Source organism: Sceloporus occidentalis, unplaced genomic scaffold (assembly GCF_023333645.1).
Source record: "Sceloporus occidentalis isolate IW3139 unplaced genomic scaffold, rSceOcc1.0.p SCAF_53, whole genome shotgun sequence".
NCBI lineage: Eukaryota > Metazoa > Chordata > Lepidosauria > Squamata > Phrynosomatidae > Sceloporus > Sceloporus occidentalis.
Window position 1 is genome coordinate 2,625,041 of NW_028317033.1, and position 26,010 is coordinate 2,651,050.

At 40.8% G+C, this 26,010-nt stretch overlaps 1 protein-coding gene across 1 annotated transcript; it reads left to right on the top strand.

Moving 5' to 3' along the window:
- Positions 1-3,445: 3,445 nt before the first annotated feature.
- DAW1 (dynein assembly factor with WD repeats 1) lies at positions 3,446-25,289 on the top strand. Its single transcript, XM_089492080.1, has 13 exons — positions 3,446-3,485; positions 4,965-5,037; positions 5,551-5,695; positions 11,515-11,573; positions 12,084-12,206; positions 12,728-12,827; positions 16,259-16,366; positions 17,772-17,878; positions 18,326-18,428; positions 20,602-20,716; positions 21,843-21,919; positions 24,339-24,501; positions 25,255-25,289. Exons 1-13 carry the CDS (start codon positions 3,446-3,448, stop codon positions 25,287-25,289), a joined length of 1,248 nt encoding a protein of 415 aa, XP_089348206.1.
- Positions 25,290-26,010: the final 721 nt, after the last annotated feature.

Genomic DNA, 26,010 nt, shown 5'->3' on the forward strand with positions numbered 1-26,010 from the left:
AATTTACTAGCAATGTTGCATCATGGGGGTTGCAGTTAAGAAAAGTTAATATTATGTAGTGTGGTGTAGCTCTGCAGGGCTGCCATCAGAAATCTTGGGTCCAGTACATGCTTATGCCAGGGCCTCCATGCCCCTACCATCAGCCCGCAGCATGTCCATCCCAGTGACCCCCCATTGCTCCAACCATCACTCCACCTTAAGATCCTCCCATAAGCACACCTTATGAGAACAGGGGCAAGCTTAGGGTTAGTGGTGCCTGGGTACAATATTTCACCAAGCATTCATACTAACACACAAGCTTGCTATAATACCCATTCACCACTTAAACACACATTCTTTCTCCTGCCCATCCTTTCCCCCTCCCAATGCGCCACTAACCCTAGGCTCACCGCTGACATTCTACACCATACTCAGACACACAATCTCATGCTAACATCATAAATTGGCACACACAAGCACATGCTAACACCAAATACTAACACACATACACTCATGCTTATACCATACACTTACATACTCTATAACACCATACCGTAACAGACACACATGCTATGTCATATGCTCACAAACATTAACACCTTACAGTAACACACACCATACACTCATGCATAAGCATTCTAACCTTATACACCAATCCACACACAATATAACACTACATGCAGTATATTAGGGCTGCAACAAACGATTATTTTAATAATCGATTAGTTGGCCGATTATTTTTTCGATTAATCGGATAAAAAAAAAACAATATGCAAATTTTTCGTTTATTTAAAATAATTTAATGAACTGGATGTTAAAAAACAACTTAAAATTTACATTAACATTCTTATTTTGTTATGATGTAATAAAAAACAATATTTTCAAAGTACAAGAACCCAAACACAATATTTATGAAACAAAATAACCCCAAACATTCTGAAAAGAGGTGGACTATTACTGTTCAAGAAACTTTGCCCCAGCCCTGGCATTTTGCACCCAGCACTTTGCACCCAGCCCTGTCACTTTGCACCCAGCACTTTGCCCCAGCCCTGGCACTTTGCACCCAGAACTTTGCACCCAGCCCTGGCACTTTGCGCCCAGCCCTGGCACTTTGCACCCAGCACTTTGCACCCACCCCTGGCACTTTGCACCCAGCACTTTGCACCCAGCACTCAGTACTTTGCCTCAGCCCTGGCACTTTGCACCCAGCCCTGGCACTTTGCACTGTGCCCCTGCACCCAGTCTCCAACTCTGCCCTGCACCCAGCCCTGCCCCCACATTCTGCCCTGCCCCCACACTCACACCCTGCCCTGCACCCAGTCTCCCACTCTGCCCTGCACCCACACTCACACCCTGCATCCCCACCCCCACTCTGCCCTGCACCCAGTCTCCTGCCCTGCCCCCACACTCACACCCTGCCCTGCATCCCCTGAAACCCCACCCCCACCCCCGCGAATCGCTCTGTGCGAATGGAGCCACTCTCACAGAGCGATTCGCACAGACATGAAGAATACTTACCTCCGGAACGCGTCACGTAACTAAAAGAAGGCGGAGACTGCAGAAGCGGGGAACGCTCGCGGAGGTAAGTAACCAACGAATCGATCACTCGATTAATCGATAACGGAAATCGTCGACAACGATTTCCGTTATCGATTATCGATTTTATCGATTCGTTGTTTCAGCCCTACAGTATATACGCACTCATGCTAATGTCATACAGTAACACATGCACAACACCATACGCACACCGTGTGAGATGTATAGTTGGGACCTAGGGTGACCACATCGGCCATGTTTACATATTGCTGTAAAATATGTAAAAATTATGTGTACTGGAAAACATGTGTGGAAGTTGAAGAATTTTGCTGATTCTGGATGTCAGCACAATGATCTTTACCTCATTGCTTATTCTGCTGATAGCAGATAACACTACAATCACCTGTCTACCTTTCTTAGTTTACTTATGTCTTGTTTGTGTCTTGGAAGAATGTGTACGTATGGTATGTTTTTGTGTGTTTTCTTTGCTCTAAGTGCCTTGTTGCAAAGAATCAGAGTCCACCACGACAAAGGACAAGTTGTCCCTTTCTTGACCTTCTGTAAGTAAAGATTTCACATGTCTGGGGGGGGGGGCTATTTTTTCTTGACCTTTTTAAACCGTGTGTGTCAGCAAATTAAAGTAAATATACCAACAGATGGCTAGACAATATGCTAATAACTGTTTGCGCTTCTTTGCCTATATATTGTTAGAAAATTAAGGAGGGGGAGAGAAGTCTGCGAACTGGACTCTCCCCTGTGCGCACTTGAATAAAGAAGCTCTTGCTTACTCAACTCATTGAACTGGTGTCGTCAGATTTCTTGCCGACATTCACACATGGCTGATGTGGTAACCCTATTGGGACCCCCCAAGCTCCTCCTACACACACAGTAACATAGTTACACATACTTACACACACAATACAATATATATATATACACTAACATACGTACACATGCAAACATATTTAATTACACACACAGTAACATACTAAAATAACACACATACAGTAATATGTGTATGTATGTATTTTAAATAAAAAAAATTGCATTTTTTTTATCTGATTAATCGAAAAAATAATTGGCCAACTAATCGATTATTAAAATAATAATAATAATAATAGTTGCAGCCCTATATAAAAGCTAACCTTTGGCACTCCAGTACCCACTTTTGCATAATGCTTAACATACCAGGCTGGCTGAGAGTCATGGGAAATGTAGCCTCAACAGCTGGAGTATTAGTTAACCCTAGCTATAATACACCTTTTAAATAAACTACCTTGTGTCTGCAGCCTGCAAACTGTGTCCCTGTCTCTGAAGGAAGAAGAGAGCAGACCAACCCACTTTGAGAGCAGGGGTGTACAGGATTATATAAAAACTTTTATGCTGCCCTCCTTTGACTACAGTTAAACTTTCTGTTGTCTATGTCTAGTAATCCTAAAAAGGGTACTGTTTCTCCCCCCTCTGCTGCTCTAGTGGGAAGTGGGGGAGGGACTGTCCCTCATATACAGTGACACTGGGGAGGTACGATCTACTATCTGCCTTTACTCCTTCTATCTAACAGTCTCTTGCGACAGCTCTCACTGTGAATTGGTTTGCTTTACGGCTCTACGTGGTGTTCACAAAATAAAGTCATTAACCTAACCCTCCATTCAAATGCGAAGATGATGGTTACATATTATATCTTGGGCTGTCACACAATCACTCGCACTGTGTGAAAAGAAACCAGTCATGGTAAACAAAAGCTATTCCATTGTAGCGCATTTACAGCCATTTTTGTACAAATGTTGGATGGTTGCCATGGTGATTTTCTAACGAGCCTTTGAGAAGCCTGGGGGCGTGTCCTGAATGAGAACGCTCATTCGCACATGCGCCGAGGGCATGTTTCAGCGTTGCCCTGGTAACGACGGTACAGTATTGAACAGAAGACACGATGCGGCTGAAGCGGTTTCTGCTCCGGTATTATCCGCCAGGTATGAGCATAACAGTGGGATAGTAATAGTGAGGGAGGGTGTCCGCCTGCTCTTATTATGTTAACGGGCCTTTGCAGATAGCGCCATCGCTTACTCCAGAGCATCTCTATGTGATCGCAACTCCCAGCGTCCGCAGCCAATCCGATCACGGAAGTAATAGTAATGCGCAAAAACTTCTGCTAGACTGCAGTGTGCTTCCAATAACGCAATCGGTTTTCCCCCAATTCATAGCTGTATAATCGAAACTCCCATCACCCACACCCAACCCAATAACAAAGTAATAGTAATGCAGCGAACTCCAATGTGCTACTTCTGCTAGACTCCACGCTTTAATATAGGAGGGGTAAGTCTAGGTTTTCAGTAGAGGTCAACTCTCATTGTTCACAGCCTTCCTCTCTTTAACAACAGCTGGAGACCTACCTGATGGCTCTGGCCTAGAGACCCACCTGCTGGCCCTGGCCTAGGGGGTGCAATTATGCCACAACTCCCTCTCCTGGGCAGCCCCATTACTATACCCTCCGGGGCTGCTTTGACATGATTTCTGTTAAATATTTTAATGGCTGTTTCATTATAGGGATAAGGAATATCGCACCACTGCCATTTATAAACAGCCACATCTACTTTGCATGGTCCTCTGTGAGCCCATACTACTTAAAAATATCAGCATGCAGAAGACTGCCTAGAACAAATCAGCACCGCTATCCCCATGGCTATCCCCATGGCCAGTACCAGTGCTATCCCCATCGCTATCCCCATGGCCAGTACCAGTGCTATCCCCATCGCTATCCCCATGGCCATCCCCATGGCCAGTACCAGTGCTATCCCCTTCGCTATCCCCATGGCCAGTACCAGTGCTATCCCCATCGCTATCCCCATGGCCATCCCCATGGCCAGTACCAGTGCTATCCCCATCGCTATCCCCATGGCCAGTACCAGTGCTATCCCCATCGCTATCCCCATGGCCAGTACCAGTGCTATCCCCATCGCTATCCCCATGGCCATCCCCATGGCCAGTACCAGTGCTATCCCCATCGCTATCCCCATGGCCAGTACCAGTGCTATCCCCATCGCTATCCCCATGGCCAGTACCAGTGCTATCCCCATCGCTATCCCCATGGCCATCCCCATGGCCAGTACCAGTGCTATCCCCATCGCCATCGCCATCCCCATGGCCAGTACCAGTGCTGTCCCCATCGCTATCCCCATGGCCAGTACCAGTGCTATCCCCAGCGCTATCTCCAGTGATGTGAGTCTCGAGCACCGGCCCTGCGACCTGCTTGGGTCATTGCTCCTGGAAGTGGGGAGAGTCGGCAAGCAGCTCTATGTCTGCTGAATGGATGAAACTACATAGCGCACCTTGAAATGGTTAAATATGCTGACCCCAGCAGGCCAGTAGAAATTAATAGCCTTCAAGTGGAAACAAGAATTGAAATAAGGACTATAAGCAGGTGTATATAGATTTTGCTTCTCTTGTTACAGGAATTATTTTGGAGTATGAAAAAGGAGGCGAACTGAAGACCAAGTCGATCGATTTACTTGACCTATCACCCCAGTAAGTCCCCAGTATATAGGCAAATAATTAATGTATAGATCCTTACAACACAAGCCGGCAAGAGAAGAAAATCCCAGTGCGCTTAAATACATTTTCTTAAAACAGAAAGAATGTCTGAAAATGTATCGGTGTATCCTAAATATCAAAATGCACAAATCAAAAGTCACGTGATGGGAGTAGACATCAATAGAGCTGGCTTTCGTGTAAGGAGACTCCATGGGGGACCAGGCGGTCTGTCTGTTACCGCAAAAAATGGCCGAAACTGTTGGAATCGGGAATGGTGGCTCCCGCGGGTGCAACAGGCAGCTCTGCAATGCTTCGTCCATAAGAACTCAATGCCTGCGCTGGCATTCTATATGTTAACAAAAAAAGTGGGCTTCCTGCTTGGGGTGCTTGGCCTGTGCAACATTGCTTGCCCCAGGATTTTTGAGATCCTTAACCTATTTGAAAACCCTTAATCCATTCTAAGCACTACAACTTTCTTGTTGATTACACGCCTCTTGATTTTTGCAGGACTGATGTGGACCTTTTAGTAGAGGAAATCCAGAAAAGTGAACCGCTTGTTACAGCTTCTCGCACCCAGCAAGTCAAACAGCTCATTCTCAGGCTGCAGGAGAAACTCTCACAACAAGATCACCACAAGTTCTATCTGTTCAAGGTGGGTGTGCAATCTGAGTTCTATGCTGAACATCACTGTGGCCATAGCCAGCTCTAAGTACTGAACCTCTTCATTATTTTTCTGATCTTGATCCCATCCTTCATCAGATAACCTACAGAGTTTTATAAAAAAAGAATGTGAATTTCCACAATGAGTGCTGTGATCTTTAATCCTGTTAAATCCTGTGTTGATCATAATACCCCAGTATTAGCTGCTTAGACACCACTAGCCACTTGGCAACCTTCCCTCTGATTTGCCAATTAAGAGCCAAATGATTGAACAATTCTGTTCAATAAAGGTAAACACGCTACCAAAAAGCATCCATTTCCTCTGGATAGAACTAAACTGATACAAGACAAGCTTTACAAATATGTTTAAATCCATACACATTATTAGTTATATGAAACATTTGAGTAGTACCATATTTGCTCGATTATAAGACGAGGAAAAAAATACTCTGAAAAATATATTTAAGGTCATCTTCTAATCAGACCTCAAATAGAGGTCTGACTACAAGACTAAGATCCAGATTCACACAACGCTGCAGGAGACCTGGATCCTCCTCCCTGGCAGCCGGTGGGCGTCTGTGCGATGCGCGCAGACAACCTCCGCTGCTGCCGACACTTGTGCTGGGGCTTCTATGGCGGAGCGACGGCGTGACATCACCTTCCGGCGCTCCACCACCGAAGCCTTGGCGGAAGTACCGGCCAGCAGAAGCGGAGGTTCACCGGCTGCCAAACAGGAGGATCCAGGTCTCCTGCAGCGTTGTGTGAGTCTGATTATAAGACGACCTCAAATATATTTTTCAGAGCATTTTTTTCCTCGTCTTATAATCGAGCAAATATGGTACTACTCAAATGTTTCATATAACTAATAATGTGTATGGATTTAAACATATTTGTAAAGGTTGTCTTGTATCGGTTTAGTTCTATCCAGAGGAAATGGATGCTTTTTTGTAGCTGGATCATCTCCGCTGCTACCCAACACTTCTGCCAGGGCTTCAATGACGAATCACCGGTGTTACGTGCTCAGTCATAGAAGCCCCAGCAGAATTTGTCTACATGCATCGCGCAGATATCCACCAGCTGCCCCCACTAGACAGCAGGGAGTCTGGAGCACGGGGGACAAGTCTAGGGAGGCATCGGTAAATTGGGGGGGGGGGAATATAGGGATTATAAGGCATATCAGGGGGGCAGAGTGGTAAATAGGGGGTATAAGGCATATCTGTGGGGCAAAGTGGCATATTGGTGGGGTAGAGTGGCATTTAGAGGGTATAAGGCATATCTGGGGGGGGCAGAGTGGCATATAGGGGTATAAAGCATATCGGGGGGACATAATGGCATATAGGGGGTATACAGCATATCTGGGGGGGGCAGAGTAGCAAGCTTTGGGGCAGATGTGCATAACTGGGGGCAGGTTGGCAAATAAAAGGAAATAAAAAATATATATATATATATTTTTCTCAATCATAGTTATTAGTAAATATGAAAAAAATTGTTTACATGTGAATTAATATTTACTAATAAAACTTTTCTTTTAGGATAGTCTTATATTCAGGTTTTTTCTTTTTTTCTTAATTAATATTCAAGTTATGGGGGTCGTCTTATAATCGAGCAAATACGGTAATTTAAATATGGATGCATGTAATATAAAGTAAGTGACAATAATAATAAAGGTAGGACTACTAAAACCGGACATCTGAAAAATTAGAAATGGGTGCATCAAAGAACAAAACATTAAACATCGTTAATTTAATGATAATCCACAATATCATATTATTGGAAATGCAGAATGCAAATTCAATGTTTATAGTTTTCATATTTGTATTTCAAGAGGCAGACTGGATTTAATTTTTTTTAAATTACAAATTAAATAGATGACAACATTTCAGGGGTTAAATTTAAAACCTTTTGTTACTGTGTCAAAGTTTTTGCACTAGTTACTATAATTTTATCAATGTTAAGTGCAAGATAGTTTTCACCCCAAAAAATCTGTAAATCAACTTTACAGCAGTTAACATTGATACACAGGTAGCGATTTGTGAAGTAATAAAGTCCCTGAAGATACTGTGTTGTCTCTTCTTGTCAGTCTGATAACAAGATGAGATCACAGCGATCAGAAATCTGGGTTCATTATAGCACTTAATATAGAAACATAGAATTTAACGTCAAATAAGAACTATTTGGGCCATCTAGTCTGCCTGATTTGTTTTAGGGTTTTTTGCTGTTAAGACTCAAACCTTAATCGATCCTCGTCTTAGATTAACTTTGACAGATCAGCTACAGGAGCGTTGTACTCACATGCCCGTTTGCCATTCCAAAAGCGGCCTGCTGACTGAGCCAGTGAGAAAACGCATGTCAGGAAGCAAATAACCTTTTTCATTTATTTAATGGAATGACTTTTCAGCTCCTGAGAACGTTCGTGTAATGCTGCACTTGCACACCAGAGGGCGCTGTTGGTCTTCTGTAAATAAAACAACCAATCTACTTTTGTTGGTTTTTTGTCATTTAATCCATATTAATTGATTTGTGTTTAACTAGTAATGTGTTTATTACTGTAACTGCTAGACAGTAATTTCTCTGTTGTAGAACTGCCTCTGTCGATTGTTGGGTCAGCTGGTGGCCATGTAATTGTTTGTGGTTATTGAGGACCGGTGGTTCCATAGCTCATCAGGTTTTTTTAATTAATCTGCCATCAGACAGCAACTGCAGTAAAATCACCTGGTGAATTACTTAACATTGTATAACCTTAGACCTGGGAAGATGGGTAACGGCGTTAAATGCCTATGAATTACCTATTTGTAAAATCACCACCTCCCTTAAAAAAACCCAGAATCTGAATGATAAATTAGGCTTTTGTTTAATACAACTTGCATTGTATTTAACTGTTTGGTTGACAGAGCTTAATGGGTATTATAATGAATTAAAATGTCATGCTACAGCAAAGCATACGATGTACTGATGGCTTTCTGTCTATGATATATATATATATATATATATATATATATATATAATGTGTACATTTTAAAATAAAAAGGTTTTCATAGGGCGGTGCAAACACAATATGGTATTTTTTTTTACATTTCTTTTACCATTTTTAATATGTAATAAATAATAATATTTTAGGATTTACTTACAAGGCTATGATGCTGTTTTGGTTAATATAATTAAAATAAAATGACACAACCTCACAGAGGATACAATTTTAATTTTTAACTGGCCCTCCAGTATAAAACTTGCGTTTAGAATGAACATGGATGGTATTCTAAATGCCATGGTCCACAGTTCCATGGTTGATAATAGGGACTAGTGTGGTGGGATTTCTCAGTAGATCACATCAGAGGGACCCTGTCATTTCATTTCATGTGTAGTAATGATGTGTTTTAATGATGCCGTCTTTATAACTTACTTGGAGCCAAGAATGACCATGGTCACCAGTTTGGTGCATGACCACAGCTCATTTAATGAATGTACTTCTACAAACAGTGCCGTATTTTGCAGTGATGTCATAACTTTGTGTTGGCAGCAAATAACAGACATCGTTACATTGGACCGTATCAGACATGTATTGTATGTGTCATGAAAGGAATCGTATTCCTGAACTGGGTAGCTTTTTCGTCTTAATAGTAGGATGCTATCGACTATGTTATTGACATGGTTTTAAGCATCACGCAGAACTAATTACTGGGATCGATGAATTGATTTAAACAGTTCTGCCAGAAGGCCATACGGAGAAGGCTGCTGCCTATAACGCCGGGCTTTCATTACGCACGAAAAGGGAAACACCCTTAATCCTCTGAATTGTAATCCTGATCCCTTTGGCAAAGAGGAGGCAAAAAACAATTTCTCTCTTCAATGTTGTAGTAACAGTATTGTGTTTCTGCAGCGCTCAGAAGCTTAAATCTACCACTCCAAATCTGTTGTTTCAATGCTGATGTTTAACACAGCAGGTCCATCATATAACAATCAGTTCCAGTAGTGAATTATTAATTGTTCTCATTAAGTGAGGTATGTTGGTAGAACAGTTGGTCTAACGTGATCAGATTGTTCTCACGCTGTAAGTTATACACTGAATTTAACTAATGATTATTCAGTACATAAATAGGACCTTCAGAAAGGTCATGGACGTGTTATTAAACTATATCTCTGTTCCTGGAGTAAAGCTATTGTTTGTGGATTGCATGGAGATGTTTTATTTAGTGTTGAAACCAATCACCCTTGCAGAGAGATAAGGTTGGCCGTAGACATGACTTTTTGAGCCAACAAATCTATGGTGACCATATCTGGCACTTCACAAGGCAGGTCATCCGGAGCTCTCACTCTTCTGGGGAAGCAGCATCGTTAAGCGTAGCAACATGTAGGTCCTTTAATGGGGGGTGAAAGGCAAGTAGGTGGCGAGTGGAGGACCAAATGCTCCTTCTCTGCTTGGAGAAAGAGGAAACTGAGAGTCCTGACTCAAACGCACAGAGTTTCCAGATGTGATGATGACCGATACACCTTTGTGGGGTGTTTGGGAAGTTTGGGAAGAGAATCACAAATACTTTATGAGTCTAGCTGAGTTGCATTTCTCAACTCAGAGGTTTGCAAATAGACCACAAAGACAGTCTCCTATAAAATATAGCCATTTTAGGTTCAAGTAAATTAGAGGTTTTTTTAAAGTTTGATGGACCAATATATTGCTCATTGGGACCAAAATTCTCCTTTTTCTTCTGATGCTACCCTTTTTGGAATATATATATATATATATATATATATATATATAACTATATAAACATACAGACTAATATCATATTTGAAATACATTTTTAAAACTATTGCGGTGTTTTATTTTTTTCTAGTTTTGGAATAATAAAATGGGTGCTTTTATATAATGCACTCGCATATAGATGTATAGGCTCCTAGGTGGTAGTAGTGGTGGTTATCTTATCTCCCAGTATGGCACTCTGGCTTATATATGGAGGAACAGACTTCATTAGCATTGCCATAAAGAATTGGCTAATTGGTTGCAGGGAAAGTCACCCAAAAATATAAAATTCTAACAACGGCAGCCTCCAGGTCCACAGGTGAAGAAAGTTTATTGGATGAGGTAGACCTTGTTTCAATGCTAACCTATATTTCTGTATACAGCACTGTGTTTTATGCCTTAGGGAGAAAAATATTTTTTACTTCAAGTAGGTTGACTGAGAGGGTTTTAGAATTTGGCCGCATCACTAGGAGCATTACATTAGAAATTCTAGAAGCAGAACCTTATATGTTTTATCTATTTTTTTGTATTCTTCAATGAGTGATTTCTTCAGTATTTATATACGGCTGTCCTGCTTGGTTTCAGATTCCCTGAAACAGTTTTTGTATTCTTTTGTTAACCTCTAGTATTAAAGTTACATTGACTTGCGTTATTCTAGTTAATGGGACTACAACCTCTATGACTGTTTAGTGTTTAAGCCGAGACCAGCAGTGTTACAATCTCCATCTCTGCAAACGGCCACCCTCTTTGGATAATATGCAGCCCGTTACCATACCTTGTTTGCCTGGGCTTTTCTTTGGCTAAGTTTAAACATGCATGGAATAGATATCTGGAGATCTTAAATATAATAAAAGGCCAAGGACCGATTATGTGTTGCCATTTATCTTTTGAGTTAAATGGAACACCGTGGCACATGTGACATGTATGTGCTTGGTGTGACCCGAGGCAGGACGTTATTATAAACATCTTTCACTGTGCTGTTTCCAAATGAGAATATGTAGTTGAAGATTGATAGCAATATGTGTCAAAATAATAATAAATACTTAAATTAATTCTTTCCTCATTTTTTATTTCAGGTTCTTCGTGCCCACATACTGCCTCTCACAAATGTAGCATTTAATAAGTCTGGATCCAGGTGAGCAGATATCACATTGAATTAATTAAATTGTAAGCTTCCAGTCGTTAACAAATTCAGGACCATGGCAGCTGTAATTCCTTAAATCGAGACCTATTGGCTGCCTAAAACTCATCTAGATTCATCACTTAATGCAGGCTGCCTACTGTGATCACGATTTATCACGCAGTAATACAGATTGGTTATTGTGGATCTAGATTTATCACATGTTCATACGGGCTGCCTGTCCCAAGTCTAGATGTTTCTTACATTTATATCACTGTTCTAGATTTATCAAAGGCTAGTGCAGGCTTCCTATATTGGACCTAGATTTTTCACTATATCGGTTCCTACTCCATGATCTATGTAGCTGTGTCACGTTATGTAGCTGTGTCACGTTATGTAGCTGTGTCACGTTAATACAGGTTAAAACATGTTCCTACAAAGTATTTAAACGCACCCAGAGTCAATATATATCTGATATTTTACAGCAGCTAAGAAATCTTACCATGTATTTTGTTAAACTTTTAGCTTCATCACCGGAAGCTATGATCGTACATGCAAAGTGTGGGACACAGCCTCAGGAGAGGAACTCCACACCTTGGAGGGACATCGCAATGTGGTCTACGCAATTCAGTTTAATAACCCGTACGGGTAAGAACATTTCAGGAATATCATACAATAATTTAGGGAAGGGATGTGTTATTGGGGGCACTTATTGAGTGAAGATCAGAGCTGAAAGCTGGGTTCTTGATACAAAGAAACTAACATGGTCATTAAGAAATGGAGGGGGATCCAAGCCCTACTCAAAAGCCCTGGGAAGTCCTCTGCAAGCACCCCATAATGCCCCCTTTACCCTCGCCCACAATCATTGCTTCACTTTTTTAGTTTCATCCACGTCGGTGTGGCACAAGCGTCAGCTACTTTGAAGCCCCTTGAAGTCCCAGACAGATTCTGCAGATTTTGCTCGTACTGAAGATTGCTCTCAGAAGGATAGCTCTTTATTTTAGATTCCACAGGCTTCTCCAGCAGAGGTTTACCTTGATCCCCATTTTTGATCCTCATCGAAAATATATCATACAGAAGGCCTAAATATTATCCAGACTAGCGCATTGTCATCAGAAAAGGCCACATGAGTTTTTCTATTTGTAGTTACACATCTTTCTCTCCTACAGGGATAAAATTGCCACTGGATCCTTTGATAAAACCTGCAAGTTATGGAGTGCAGAGACAGGAACGTGTTATCACACGTTCCGAGGCCATACCGCAGAAATAGTGAGTGCATCCCACATGTTCAAGTGCTGTTGTCACCTAATTCATTCCTCCACGCATGATCATGCTTCATCACGTCCATGAATTCAATATGTTTAACTTAAGCCTTTGGTGCATGCAAAAACTGTGTTTTCTTGTAGAAAATGTCATCACTGGCAGATTAGCATCTCTGCCAATTAGCTAATATTACCATTTTATATCAATTTCCATCCTGGCCACAAAAAAACCAAAAACACAGGCTCCTAGAATTTTCTGCCTGCTTCTTATAAATTACACTACGCCTCTCCAGACATTATTATATGAGTAACACAAGACTTAAGGCACGAACAAAAATCACTTTTCCCAAAATGAAATATTTTTGCAAATACAATCAAAACAACGTTATTTAATAACTCCAGATATGGCCATTTAATTCATGCCTGTAGAATCATGGTAAAAAAATGTCAGAAATTCTTTATTACAGAATCCACGAGCCCTCTTTTACTACTTAATATTCTTTCCTCCCTCTCCAGTAATATTTTCTTGCCGTATTGATTTTAATATGATTAAGAATCTATTCTCGAACATATGTGCATATAATGAACATCTGTGATTCCCATATCATATGTTTTAGTTTTTTTTGTTTTTAATTATTTTAGGTTCATTGCTACATGGCTAGTCCAGCTAAAAGCTGGGCCAATTGAACTTCATATATAATTATTTCCCCTTTGCTTTCAATAATTTGAATAGAATTGGTAATTTTGTTACATTTTGCCAGCGTTTTACTTAGCAGCGTTCCCACTGTAGAATAATTTGCATATGAAATTGGGTGGGTTGGCAATGCCTGCAGAATCCGTTCTGCAGAATCTGAAACCTTATGCTTTATTCATATTTTCTTGCTATTTTCCTGGACTAAAGAACATTCTATTTTCATTCTCCTCCATCCGACTTGTTGGCTTCCTTTCCCCTCAGGGAAAAGCATAATGTTAATAGTCTAAAACTAGATTTAAAATTGGGCGTCTATTTCCAAGGAAGGTTAAAACAACAAGATTGCACATAATGTTGATAGTGACCCACAAGACTGGACAAAATAGTAGGTCACAAACATTTTAATTTTTGGATGAAACCCTTCTAGGCTTGAAAAGAAAAAAATAAGCTGTCTTTTAACACTTTCCATGTGACTCCTAAATTTTACATGCATCTCTTTAGCTCTGTTGACATAAATAATGGGATGTTGAACCCTAGTGCCGTGAAGATGTAAATAGCTGTATTGGTCCAAGAGAAGAGGGTATTTTTTAGTCAATGGTGACATCATTTATTGGGCCAACATAGAAAACGATGTAGTGACACGTGTTTTCAGGACCTTAAAAAGCTCAGAGACCCTTCTTCAGCATCACCCCATCTGACGAAAGGGCACGAAAGTTTATTTTTCTGTGTTGACCCAGTTAAAGGTATCACCACCTACTGAAGACTAGATACACTTGTTTATAGGTAATGGCCAGGCAGGGGTGTAACTAGAAACCATTGGGCCCTGGTTTGCAAATTGCCCCAGTGCTCTCCAACAGCTGGTCTGTGCCCCCAAATAACTTGTCTGTGCCTTCTTTACCCCTTGCCCCCCTGAATGGCACATATATGTAAACACACTTACACAAATTACACACACTTTACTCATACTCTCTAACACACACTCCATCTCACTCCATTTACACATCCATGCTCACACACACACAATTACACATCCATGCTCACACACACACAATTACACATCCATGCTCACACACACACAATTACACATCCATGCTCACACACACAATTACACATCCATGCTCACACACACACACACACAATTACACATTCATGCTCACATACATACATACATAAATACAAACACATAAACATACATACCCCCTCCTCTCGCCGCTCCTGCAGATTGCTATGCGGCTGCTTACACACTGTGCGGGGAACCTCGGTTTCACCGTGGGGTCATGTGACATAACATGCCCCCGACACACTCCTGGTGCCAATTCAAAATTGTTTCGAAAAAGCCCTTTCTAAACTATTTTGAAGTGGTACGGAGATACAGGAACAAGGGGGCCCACGGTTTGCATCGGGCCCCCTGTAGTTACTCCAATGTGACCATGCTATCTTAGCTTTGCACAGTTTAAAACTAATAGATCTGTAGTTGTATGGTTGCGATATAATAATTTTTACTCCAGAAATGAAGGTTTAAGGAACTTAGGTCAACTCCTAATTGTTTGTGAGAATATTTTTGTAGACAGAAATATTGCAGAGAAGGTGATAGATAAATGAAACAGCCTCTCAGCAGAAGTGGTAGAGGCAAATACAGTGAGGGAATTTAAACATGCGTGGAATAGACATAAAGATATCCCGAATCAAGACCAATAACTGATTAAGATCTGAGTCTTTACATCGGGGGAAAATGGGCAGACTAGATGTGCCGAATGGGTCGTATCTGCCATCAAATTCTCTATTTCTAGGTTTAATATAGATGAATCGTTATTTCTGAAAAGAACAATCTCTTCATGTACGATCATTATATTTATATAAGTTGTGCATATATCATATAAACAATTCCCCGCACGTTTTTGCCTGTGTATGTCAGTCTCTCCTCTCATGAAGCACGTGCATTGCTTTTGGGCAGGCGTGTGTAAGCAGTGTGGGGTAAATGGGAATTGCTTCATTACTATTAATAATCTCCCAGGATTTTTTATTCCAGCATAGTGTTTTACGAATATTAGCTGGGAATTCACACGCTGACAGCAGGACATACATAACACAGTGATAGACATATATATATATATAAACGCGCAAGCAACATATATTGGCAGTCTTGGATTTCTTTAAAATTTGTGAAGTAAAAAAAAAAATGTGAGGAAAAATTCTATTCTGCACGCGCGTTCATGGTTTCGAGACAACCGTCAGATCCAAATTTCCACTATTCATTTTTTTTTTTGTAAAACACCAAATACAGACATCAAAACACCGCAAGCTTAATCAGCACTTTGAATAGCCATCAAACGAGACAGAGCACGGAGCTGAGCTGGGCTGCTTGTCGTCTCTTTAAGATTGAGATGTGATTTCCTATTCTCTCTTTCTCAGATCATATTTGAAGGCGGAAAATCTGTTAATGTATTAAATGTATTTGGATGTCTCTGTGCATGCGCTATGTGTTCGTTTTATCTTTCTCATGATAATTCACTCTCCTATCCCAAGTATCCCACTTTGAAACGTATCACCAAAATACATTTGGAAATGTCATAGGAATACGTTAAATCACATTTCTTCCAAGCCCACCTTGTTGTGAGTTTGTGAAAAGCCACAAACTTTCAATAAATATAAAGAGAGGACTTGTTGTATCTATAAAACTTGATGTTTTTTTAGGAAGCACTGCCATGTTTTCTAATTCACTCTCCAATTCACCTGCCTTTTTTCAGGTTTGTTTAGCCTTCAACCCACAAAGCACGCTGGTAGCAACTGGAAGTATGGATACTACAGCCAAACTGTGGAGCGTACAGAGCGGGGAGGAGGCTCTCAGTCTGAACGTACGTAACATTAAGCACAATTGTAGAGACAGGTTGAACATGGTGTTAACAAAAGGTTGAACAACATTGTCATCCACAAACTGCATAGAATTTGGCGATCTAGTAGGTGCCGTTCCATTCACTTTCAAGCATACCTGGGAACTCTCCGGGTTTGACCCAGAGATTGCCGGGTGAGCGCTGCTTCTCTGGGTCAAGACCCAAATTCTCCGGGCCGCGGGAGCGGGGTGTTGACACGCCCTGCTTCCGGCCCATTTTTCCTTTACACGCCCATTAATGTCAGCAGTACCTCCCACCGACGGCACGGGACCGCCCGCTGACGTCAGTGTGCAGTCCTGGCCGCGCCCCGCAAGGGAAGGCTCCGGGTAGCCGGAGCCCAGAAGTTCCCAGGTATGCTTATAAGACAATCCTGATTATAAAGCGACCTTGGATCTTAATGAAAGAAAAAAAGGAAAGGCCTGAATATAAGACGACCATGTTGGAAAAAAATCACTCTCTCTCATTATGTCTGTCAATGTCTCCTTCCACTTCTTCCCAGAATATTGCAGACAAACGCGCTGAGAAAGAGAAGAGAGAGGTTTTCTTTTTAAGTATTTTCATGTGATTAAACCTTCAGAGCCAAAATCTATTTGCTTAACATACAAGAAGGTTAAGTTAATGTTTTGTGCAAGTGGAACAGCATCTTTAAACAATACTTCACCAGAGCTGAAGGCCTAGGCTCATAAAACAAACCTTCGCACAGTGATATTGTGTACATTGCGGCACAGTAAATAATGGCAGCGTATAACCCCCTCAAGAATCTGTGTAAGTAATTGAGCAATTAATACGGCAACTGCCGCGGCCGCCGCTGTACCCGGAGTCTGTGACAGCAGATAACTAAATCAAAAAATATAGACTTGGGTTAGGCCTAAACATGCCAACACGATGGAGTGCAATAACCTACTACAACATTTAGTACACAGAAGATGTCTTTATTATTCCCCGACACAAAACCATTATTTTTTCATTATTTATAACCTCCATTCCATAAAGTAAAACAAGTTCTTTATTTCTCTTTCACCAGAGAAATGCATTTTTTTCTCACACGGTCACCTAGGTGAGGATCCGTCAGAAAAGTGTCAAAGTATTGTAGGAACGATCGTACAGCCCTTAAACGTGAGCACTTTGTGTTCTAGCGGCCCTGAGTCAGTGTATTACTATTATTATTATTATTATTTAGCTATATAGGGCTACCAAGGTCTGCAGTGACAAACAGGGTTACTTCTCTGAATGATGTTTTTAAAAATAATAAAATATAAGAACATTTAATGTAAGACTTCAGCAGTGTACAAGTATTTGTATGATCTGTTGGTTAATGTAAAGATGCTTTAGATCAACTTAACTTTATGATTTTGTTTCTTATTTGTAGGGTCATTCAGCTGAAATCATTTCCTTGTCGTTTAACACAACGGGAGAACGCTTGATCACCGGCTCATTTGATCACACGGTGGCTCTGTGGGACGTTTCAACTGGAAGGTGCGGTTCTTTATTATAATTATTTGCTTTCACACGCTAGTCACTTTATTTATTATTAGTGGCCTTTTCGTGGAAAACTCACAACCCCTAAAAAATAAATAAAGGAATGTAAATTCTAATCTAGGGAAAAAAGAAAAGATACCATGGAGGGGTTAAATCTTGTGTTTTCTGTCCTTTTTGATTTTTCTTCGCCCTAATGAACAAATGACAGTAATAGTATAGTTTTGTTTCCCTGCAAGCATAATTTTTATTTGTTCTTGCTCCTACTAATGTATTGCGTTTGCAATGGGGTCACCTAAGCTTGGGAACCACGCCAGACGCTCGAAGCACTGGTTTTACCTCCAGATCCTGTTTGTGATTAATGTCTTTAAAGGAAGACACTGATATGGTTGCTCGTTTTAAGTCCGTGATAATAAATCTAATGCATGTCTATGTTTTCGTCTACAGGAAGGTCCAAACTCTAATAGGACACAGAGGAGAGATCAGCAGCGCACAGTTTAACTGGGACTGCTCACTGATTGCCACGGCCTCGATGGACAAATCCTGCAGGGTATGATAGTAAAGAGTACAGCTTTAGATTGAAGGGGATCGGTCACATTCCATACTGTCACCGATTATATACCTACATGCAACATATGAATCATGGTTTATTTTAACCTGCATGAACTCCCCCTGATTTGCCACTGGTGCCAGTATTAGAATAACTAACTTAATAAATATTCTACGCTTGCTGCATCCCGTTATGGCTTTATCTCAAATGTGACTGTTGCCCTTTTATCATTTATAAGTGATTAAAAAGGAGTGCCTCCCCAGCTCAGAATTTCAATGTGTGCCACTTGAATAGAAGTACAGATGTAGTATTTAGTGGTTGATTTAAAGGGACACTTCTGCCCTGCATCAATGAAGCAAACAGATTATGTTCACAGATCATGCTGTGTGGTCTCCTGCGCATGCTTGTTCAGTGCGGAGCATCTGCACAGGAATCGAGGTGCACTTTTCCCAAGACGAAAAAGTCAGGATTGAACCTTGCTGTGCCCCTTCTGTGGCACTGGCAAGCTAACCTGTGAAAAAGGCTTGTCTGCCAGGTCATGGATGGGAGCAGGCAAACTGGCTATGGAGTCAGGGAAGATGCAAGGCCGGTGTTATGGATGGTGGAGCCATCATGTCAAAAAAAATAACAGGGCTCAAGCTTTTTTCATTATACCAGCAACTCTTAAGAACACATTAAAGGCGAGCAGAATTGTCACAGACATGCTGCCGACAATACTTTTCAACATGCGTTATTTGCAATCTAGCGCTTGCCTTTAGATCACATCCATCATAATTCTGCTCTGAGTCCCAGGGGTATAAATCTCAGTCTTTTCTTGAGAAAATATTGTAAATAAATAATAATAAATAGGCCTCATATTATACATTTGTATTATTTGAGCCTGAGACTAGCTTAGCGCACCGACATTTTTTCTTTTCCCTGTTTGCACATATTTGAGGTTGTTGGCTCCTCATTAGTCTGGTTGCAGCTTGCTGTCCAGGGGTTAAATGGGAGGAGGTTTAATTGCACCTCCCCCAACACATTAATTTGGTTTTGGTAGCCGTATAAACTGCTTTGTGTGCCCACTATGTAGGAGGTGAGAGTAGGTTCTCACCCTATTGAGAGTGCGCCTTGACGTGGCGGGTGAGCTTAATTATGCTTTGGCCAATTCATATAACCAAAACCTCTCATTTATATTATGTTTATATATTTGTTGCCAACTTTATTAGGGTGAGAAGCGCAGACAGTATTTTGTTTTTTGTATACATTGTACAGCCAACACACTGTATTTGCAGCATGCTCACACTGTTTGGTAGGCCTCATATTATACATTTGTATTATTTGAGCCTGAGACTAGCTTAGCGCACCGACATTTTTTCTTTTCCCAATAAATAATAACACCATACTGAGAGATAATGCATTTTTTTGTATGTCCATATAAAATACAAAACATGAATCTGAATTTCAGATGCATTTAAAATAAGCAGTTGCATTTTACCACGGAAATAAAGCTTAGTACTCAGATTTGGGATAATAAACCACAGGGAAGGGACTTTGTCTTTTGGAAGATTTCACTGAAACTAATAAAGTTTTTTTTATGGTTGTAGTGTAAGCGTGTACACGTACAGTGCCGTGTACAGTGCTGCCGCGTACTTGGCATTTAAGCTGCAGACTGTTAAAAATTTTAATTACAAGCAATAATAACCCTCTGGTAACGAGGCTGGAAAGACAGTAACCGTGGCTGGGAAAGCTCATACCAACTGTGCTGCTTTTAATTTTAGTGGAGGTAATGAATTTGCAAATTGCAGCAATTTAGTTAACAAACACATCAGCCTCAGAGCAAGAATCTCTAAAACCAAGTATGATCGTAAACGAGACACTCCAGCCATCATATGCACTTTCATGCCTATGATAGCTAAGAGGTCCCTCTAAATTGCTGTGATGTCCCCCTTGTAAATGCATGGGGGGCCTGCAAAATCCCCCCCCCCCCCCAGCTATTTTATGCACATGATATACTGACCACCAGTCAGCTCCAGTACTGGCTTGGCAAACATTGTGGGGGGGGGGGACACTAATGAGACCCCCGCAGTTGAGACCTGCAGCTTCTACTTGCCTTGATTCTAGTAGAACGTTAAGGCTTTTTCATTAGGACTGCCCATCACCCGATGACTTCCTCTATTTGCTTCCTTTACAGTTGTGGGATCCTCTAAATGGGAAATGTGTAGCTACCCTGACTGGGCACGAAGATGAAGTCCTGGATGTAACCTTTGATTCTACTGGCCAGCTTATTACGACAGCCTCGGCAGATGGTAAGTGACCTGCGCGGGTGCTGAGGACTCGCAAGAGGTGTTGGGTGGTGTGAATATTCTAATGATTTCCGTCGGGAGTAGGGAGACTACGTTGGCCGTTTTATTCCAGGACGCATATACATGTCACATGACCAGCACATGTAAAATGCTACCCTGCCATATGTGGGGTATATAATTAAGAGATTAGTATACCTGGGTACTACCCAAGCTAGGCTACCTGAGCTACCCCCTTTTGAGGGTGTGTCTTTGTGAGGGGGTGGGGTCTCAGTCATATAGGCAGGGCCAGCCACAAATGGAGGTGGGGCAAACTATATAACTTGGAGATGGAAATTAGGCAGGTGGCTAAAGGCTGCTTCTCTTTCCTGGAGAAAGAGAGGACTTCTCATTTCCATTTCACATGTTGCTGTCTAATCGCCGTTCTTGGGAACCCCCCGGAGTCTCCAGGTGAAGGATAGCTTCTCCGGGTCTCTGGATCAATCTCAGCAACATGTGAAATGGCAATGTATCTGTGAATAAATTCTTTCAGTTACCATCTATCTAAACTCTCCCCTTCCACCACGTACATACGATGCTGTTCCACATGTATGGTAAAGCGTAATGATGTGTTCCTACACATTTACAGTCATGTATGTAATTATTGCATTGCGGATCCTCTTCTAATGACTCTGTAGTCCCTGTTTGTGCAGAGAAGTGGATGTGGCGAGGCTTCCTGGAGCATGGTCCCTTTCACAGTTTTATTGTTCCTTTGAATGAGTCTCATTTTCATTCCGCTGGAGTAGCGTTATCACCGCCTCATCTTCTCTGCCGTTATCTGCTGCTTTTGGAGTCAAATGTTCATACGGTGATTACAGTCTTAAAACGAAACACTTTGCCGGTTGCTGGGCCAGAAAAACATTGCTGCGATTATTTTGTTTTTCTTCATCTTTAGCTGTGGCTTAGAATGGTTTGATCCTGTTAATCACAAATAAAACGGTTATGGCTTTTTTGTTGGGGGTTCCAGTGAGAAAAGGTTTTATTAGGTTTATAAATGATTAAGTATTGCTCTTTCATAAAATGTGTAATTTCTACATGTTTGTGGAATTCATATACAAATCAGAAATATATATATATTTTTTATAATATACAGGAACTGCAAGGGTTTACAGCGCGTCCAGCAGGAAATGTTTGGCCAAATTAGAGGGGCACGAAGGAGAGATTTCTAAGGTGAGTTCCTTATGCTCTTTCTAATGGTTTTGTACACAATGGCGTTTATTTACAAAACCGGGAGTTTGTGAGAGTTCATCGTTTTAGCTCCTTGATGTCATCCCAATGCAATGAGATCACCCTACAGAAAGGCCTGTGGGCTGAAACCTTGGGGGTCTCCGCTTTTGTCACTCAGATTTTTGCTCTTTTTTTGATCAAGAAAGTGTATTATATATTTTTTTAATTTACTTAATTATGCATTATGCCCTGTATAAGGAAACTTAACTGTGCATCGGACAAGGTTAACTCATTCCTTCCCTGAATGGGAATCCAACAGGGGGTCAGCAAAGAGTAAAAACGCTTAATTTCCTTGATTTTAAGATTTGGGTTCAGCAGGTACTAGTAATGGTAAAGGCTGCCTTTGAAACACCAAACCTTTTGGAAGTAGATACAGAGTAATTTCATAGCAGGTTGAGAAGCTCTGGCTCATTTTCAGAATCGATATTATCTATGGTATTAAACTACGTGTTCATAGACATTTTCTTACCAATTACAAGAAGGCAGCGATATTCCAAGCGATTTCCCCATATATCGGCGGCACCGGTGCCATTAACCTTTTTAGAGTCTGCATATGAATATTGTATTTATACAAACCTAGGTCCCTGGCGGGTGAAAGCCATTACTCTCCGTGCATACCAACACGCTTTCACTCACACCCGATTTGATTTTTGCTCCTCGTGTTTGGAATAGCAGAATGACTTTTTCTAAGTGCTTTCAAATGATCGTGTCATATTCATCCCGGCAGGAAAGGTACTCCGCAAATAAACAGCCGCTTTGCGTGTTAGCGCAGTCAGTTGATGCCCTGTAGGGACTCCAGATTTATTCCAGATTTACCAGCTGAGCGTGAACATGGCATTTCATATCCAAATGTTACTTTTTAAATCTGAAAACGTGTAGAAATGTGACAGATTATATAACGCAGCGTACGCAAGATATTTCAGACACGGTTCTTGACGCTGGCACGGAACCACCGTAAAGACGGCATTTTTATTTATATATATATTTTAATTTTACTGGAAAAACATTTAATATATTGCTTTTAGTGTGAATCTGAAGCCTACTAATAGGATCCGGCCCTTTCTGGCTGTTTCGTTTTCTATATTATATTCTCTTTCATGCATTTTGTTCTGTCTGTAACTGTATTCATATGAAGAATGCAATGTGGCTGTTGTTACTGTGCCTTTTTATGTTCACATGTGCATAAAACAAATTGCATTTAATGGAATAGAAGAACCGTATTGTGTGTCTAAACCTTAATTACTCCTTGGTCTTGATTATAGATTTATGTTTATCCCATGCATATTTACATTCCCTCACTGTATTGGTCTCTATACCTCTTACCTTCCACATTATGATTATATTTATTTATATAGCGCCAGCAGATTCCGTAGCGCTGCTAAAAGAAGAGGCAGTAAAAAGAAATAATTTAAATTAACACATACTGGATAACAAAATGAGAGGAGGGCTCTGCTCTTGTGAGCTTACAATCTAGTTGGTGGTTATGGGTGAAGTAAGACAGTAGGAGAGGACGGCTTGGATGGGGATGAGTTGATCGAGTCAGGGTGATCTGCAGAGGTTGTTGGGCGTTTACATGGCTTGATCAGTGTGTAGAAGAGAGATGCAAGTCATGGGAAGAATGAAGAGGGTGGTTAGGTTCTATAGAAGGGTCTGTAGGTCAGGGTAAAAGCCTCAGATTAAAGTAAAACATCCTTACATTACATCTAAGCCTCTGGCCCCCTAGTTGGAGATTATGACCTCTTGTTCTAACATTTCTCCTCTTTTGAAATAAACTTCCCTCCTGTACTTTGTTAAATACCTTTAAATATTTATATCACTCCCCCCTCTTCCAAGCCATACATATTCAAATCCCCGCACATTCATAACCATGCAAACCATTCACCGTTTTAGCAGCCCTCCTGAATTATCTCCAGAATAAAGATATCCAAATAAGTTTTATCTATTTTCATGCACAAGTTAAAAGCTAATGGATATTTTTAGGAAATGTATAAATTGTACATATCGCGTACTGAAGAATAACATGTTTATCTGCAGTTAAGGTAAATTCCTCCCTTAATACCCTTCATTTCCATCCTCAAGCAGTTTTCATGGGTGACGTCTATTAGGCTTACTAGTATAAATATATATAATATATCTTCACGTGGTGGACCAGGAGCGTAGACGGATCTGTAGTGCTGGGATACGGCATCACAGCATGACTATTCTTACAATGCAATAATGAGGGGGCACGTGATGGGAAAAAAGCATTATCTGCTTTGATTCTTTACTATGCAGTAATGAAATGTCGACTACGTGCAAGTGAATTGTGTTGCCGCACTGGCTTTAGTATGTAACCTCTACAAGTCTCTTCCTCTGCTTCCAGATTTGCTTCAATGCTCAGGGTAACCGCATATTAACAGCCAGTTCAGATAAGACGTCGCGGCTCTGGGACCCGATCACGGGGCAGTGTGTACAGGTGCTGGAGGGACATACGGATGAGATATTCTCCTGTGCGTTTAACTATGAGGGCAACACAATAATCACAGGTAAATCACACTCCCGAACCCCTGCGAAACAGCACGCTTAACAATTTACATCAGTTTGTGGAACGTGTGCAAAATGTATTAATGAGGACAAATGTGCTTTAAATCTTTAAAAATAAGCTTTAGTAAAAAAAAAACCGTACCAGATCGCTAGAACGTCACATAGATTGTACACTGTGAACACACCTCACATATAACCTCTAAACATTTCATACATTATGTATTATCCACTCATCTCACCACGAGGCTTTACCAAATGAATTGGGGCTTTTAAACTTCTTAACATCTCCACAACACCTTCTGCACAGAATTCCTGGCCCTATGGGTTAGGGGGTTTCTAAGCTGTTATAGCTCACCTCAAATATAGTAAAACATGAAGTGTGTATTTTGTACACTATAAGTTGAAGTATACAGTGCAGAAATGATTTTGTGCTTATGGCACTATAGGGAGCTTATTCCCTAAAAATGAAGTTGTAACATTTGACTATTCTTCATGGATGACCATCACAGGAAAGCTTGGTCAGTGAGAAGGGCTGAGTTGACCTAAAATGTGAAAATCCATTGGCAATAAAACGCAATAAACATTACCATTTCCCCTACCAAAAGGCACATCATTCATTTAATAATGATTTTTTTAAGGCACCATAAAATGTTTTTATGTTCCAATACATCTTGTTGGATGGACGGGCTGTTTTATATTCTATAGATTATTCTGATATTCTGGCAAATAAATTCCTTTGTTGCCTGTTTTCCCAGGGAGTAAAGATAACACTTGTCGGATTTGGCGTTAACTGGCTTCTCCTCGCCAGCCTAAATGGCAAGTGGACAACCTCTTAAGGACATGTGTTACCATACCGCTCCAACACACTGTGAATTGTCACAGACAAGGTCCAAATTGTGAGAAATACAATTCACAACCACTGTGAATTCCAGACTTTGAAGAAATCAAGCCAACTGGGAGGTTTGACTGTAAAGGCACGTAGAGAGCATGCATTGTTTACTGCATGTTTTTATTTTTTACATTTTAATAAAATTTTTTCATTTAAATACAGTTGTGCCAAGTATTTGATTCTTGGATTACTAGATTTTAAATATTGTTTTTGATACAAAAATATGTTCTGTTACTACATAAGGGGACATTGTGGACTAGTGATATCGGGAAATGATATCCTCATACTCCCAGGCCTAGATTTACCTAGGGGCACATGAAGTAATATGCATATATATATATATATACATACATACATTTATACAGATACGCAAATACACACACATATACATATTCACGCATATACATATACACAGATATATACACAGTGTAACATACAGTAAGCATCTCTCTCCCTTTAAGGGAAGAGGACTCTGGACAGGAAACAGGAAGTGGGGGATTGGCTTGCTGGGAGCTGGGACATGGAAGGAGGGATATGGTGATGTTAAGAAACAAAATAAAGAAATTTGCTGTTTAAAAGTCATCTCTGAGTGTCTGCCGTTTATGACAATATTACACACAGT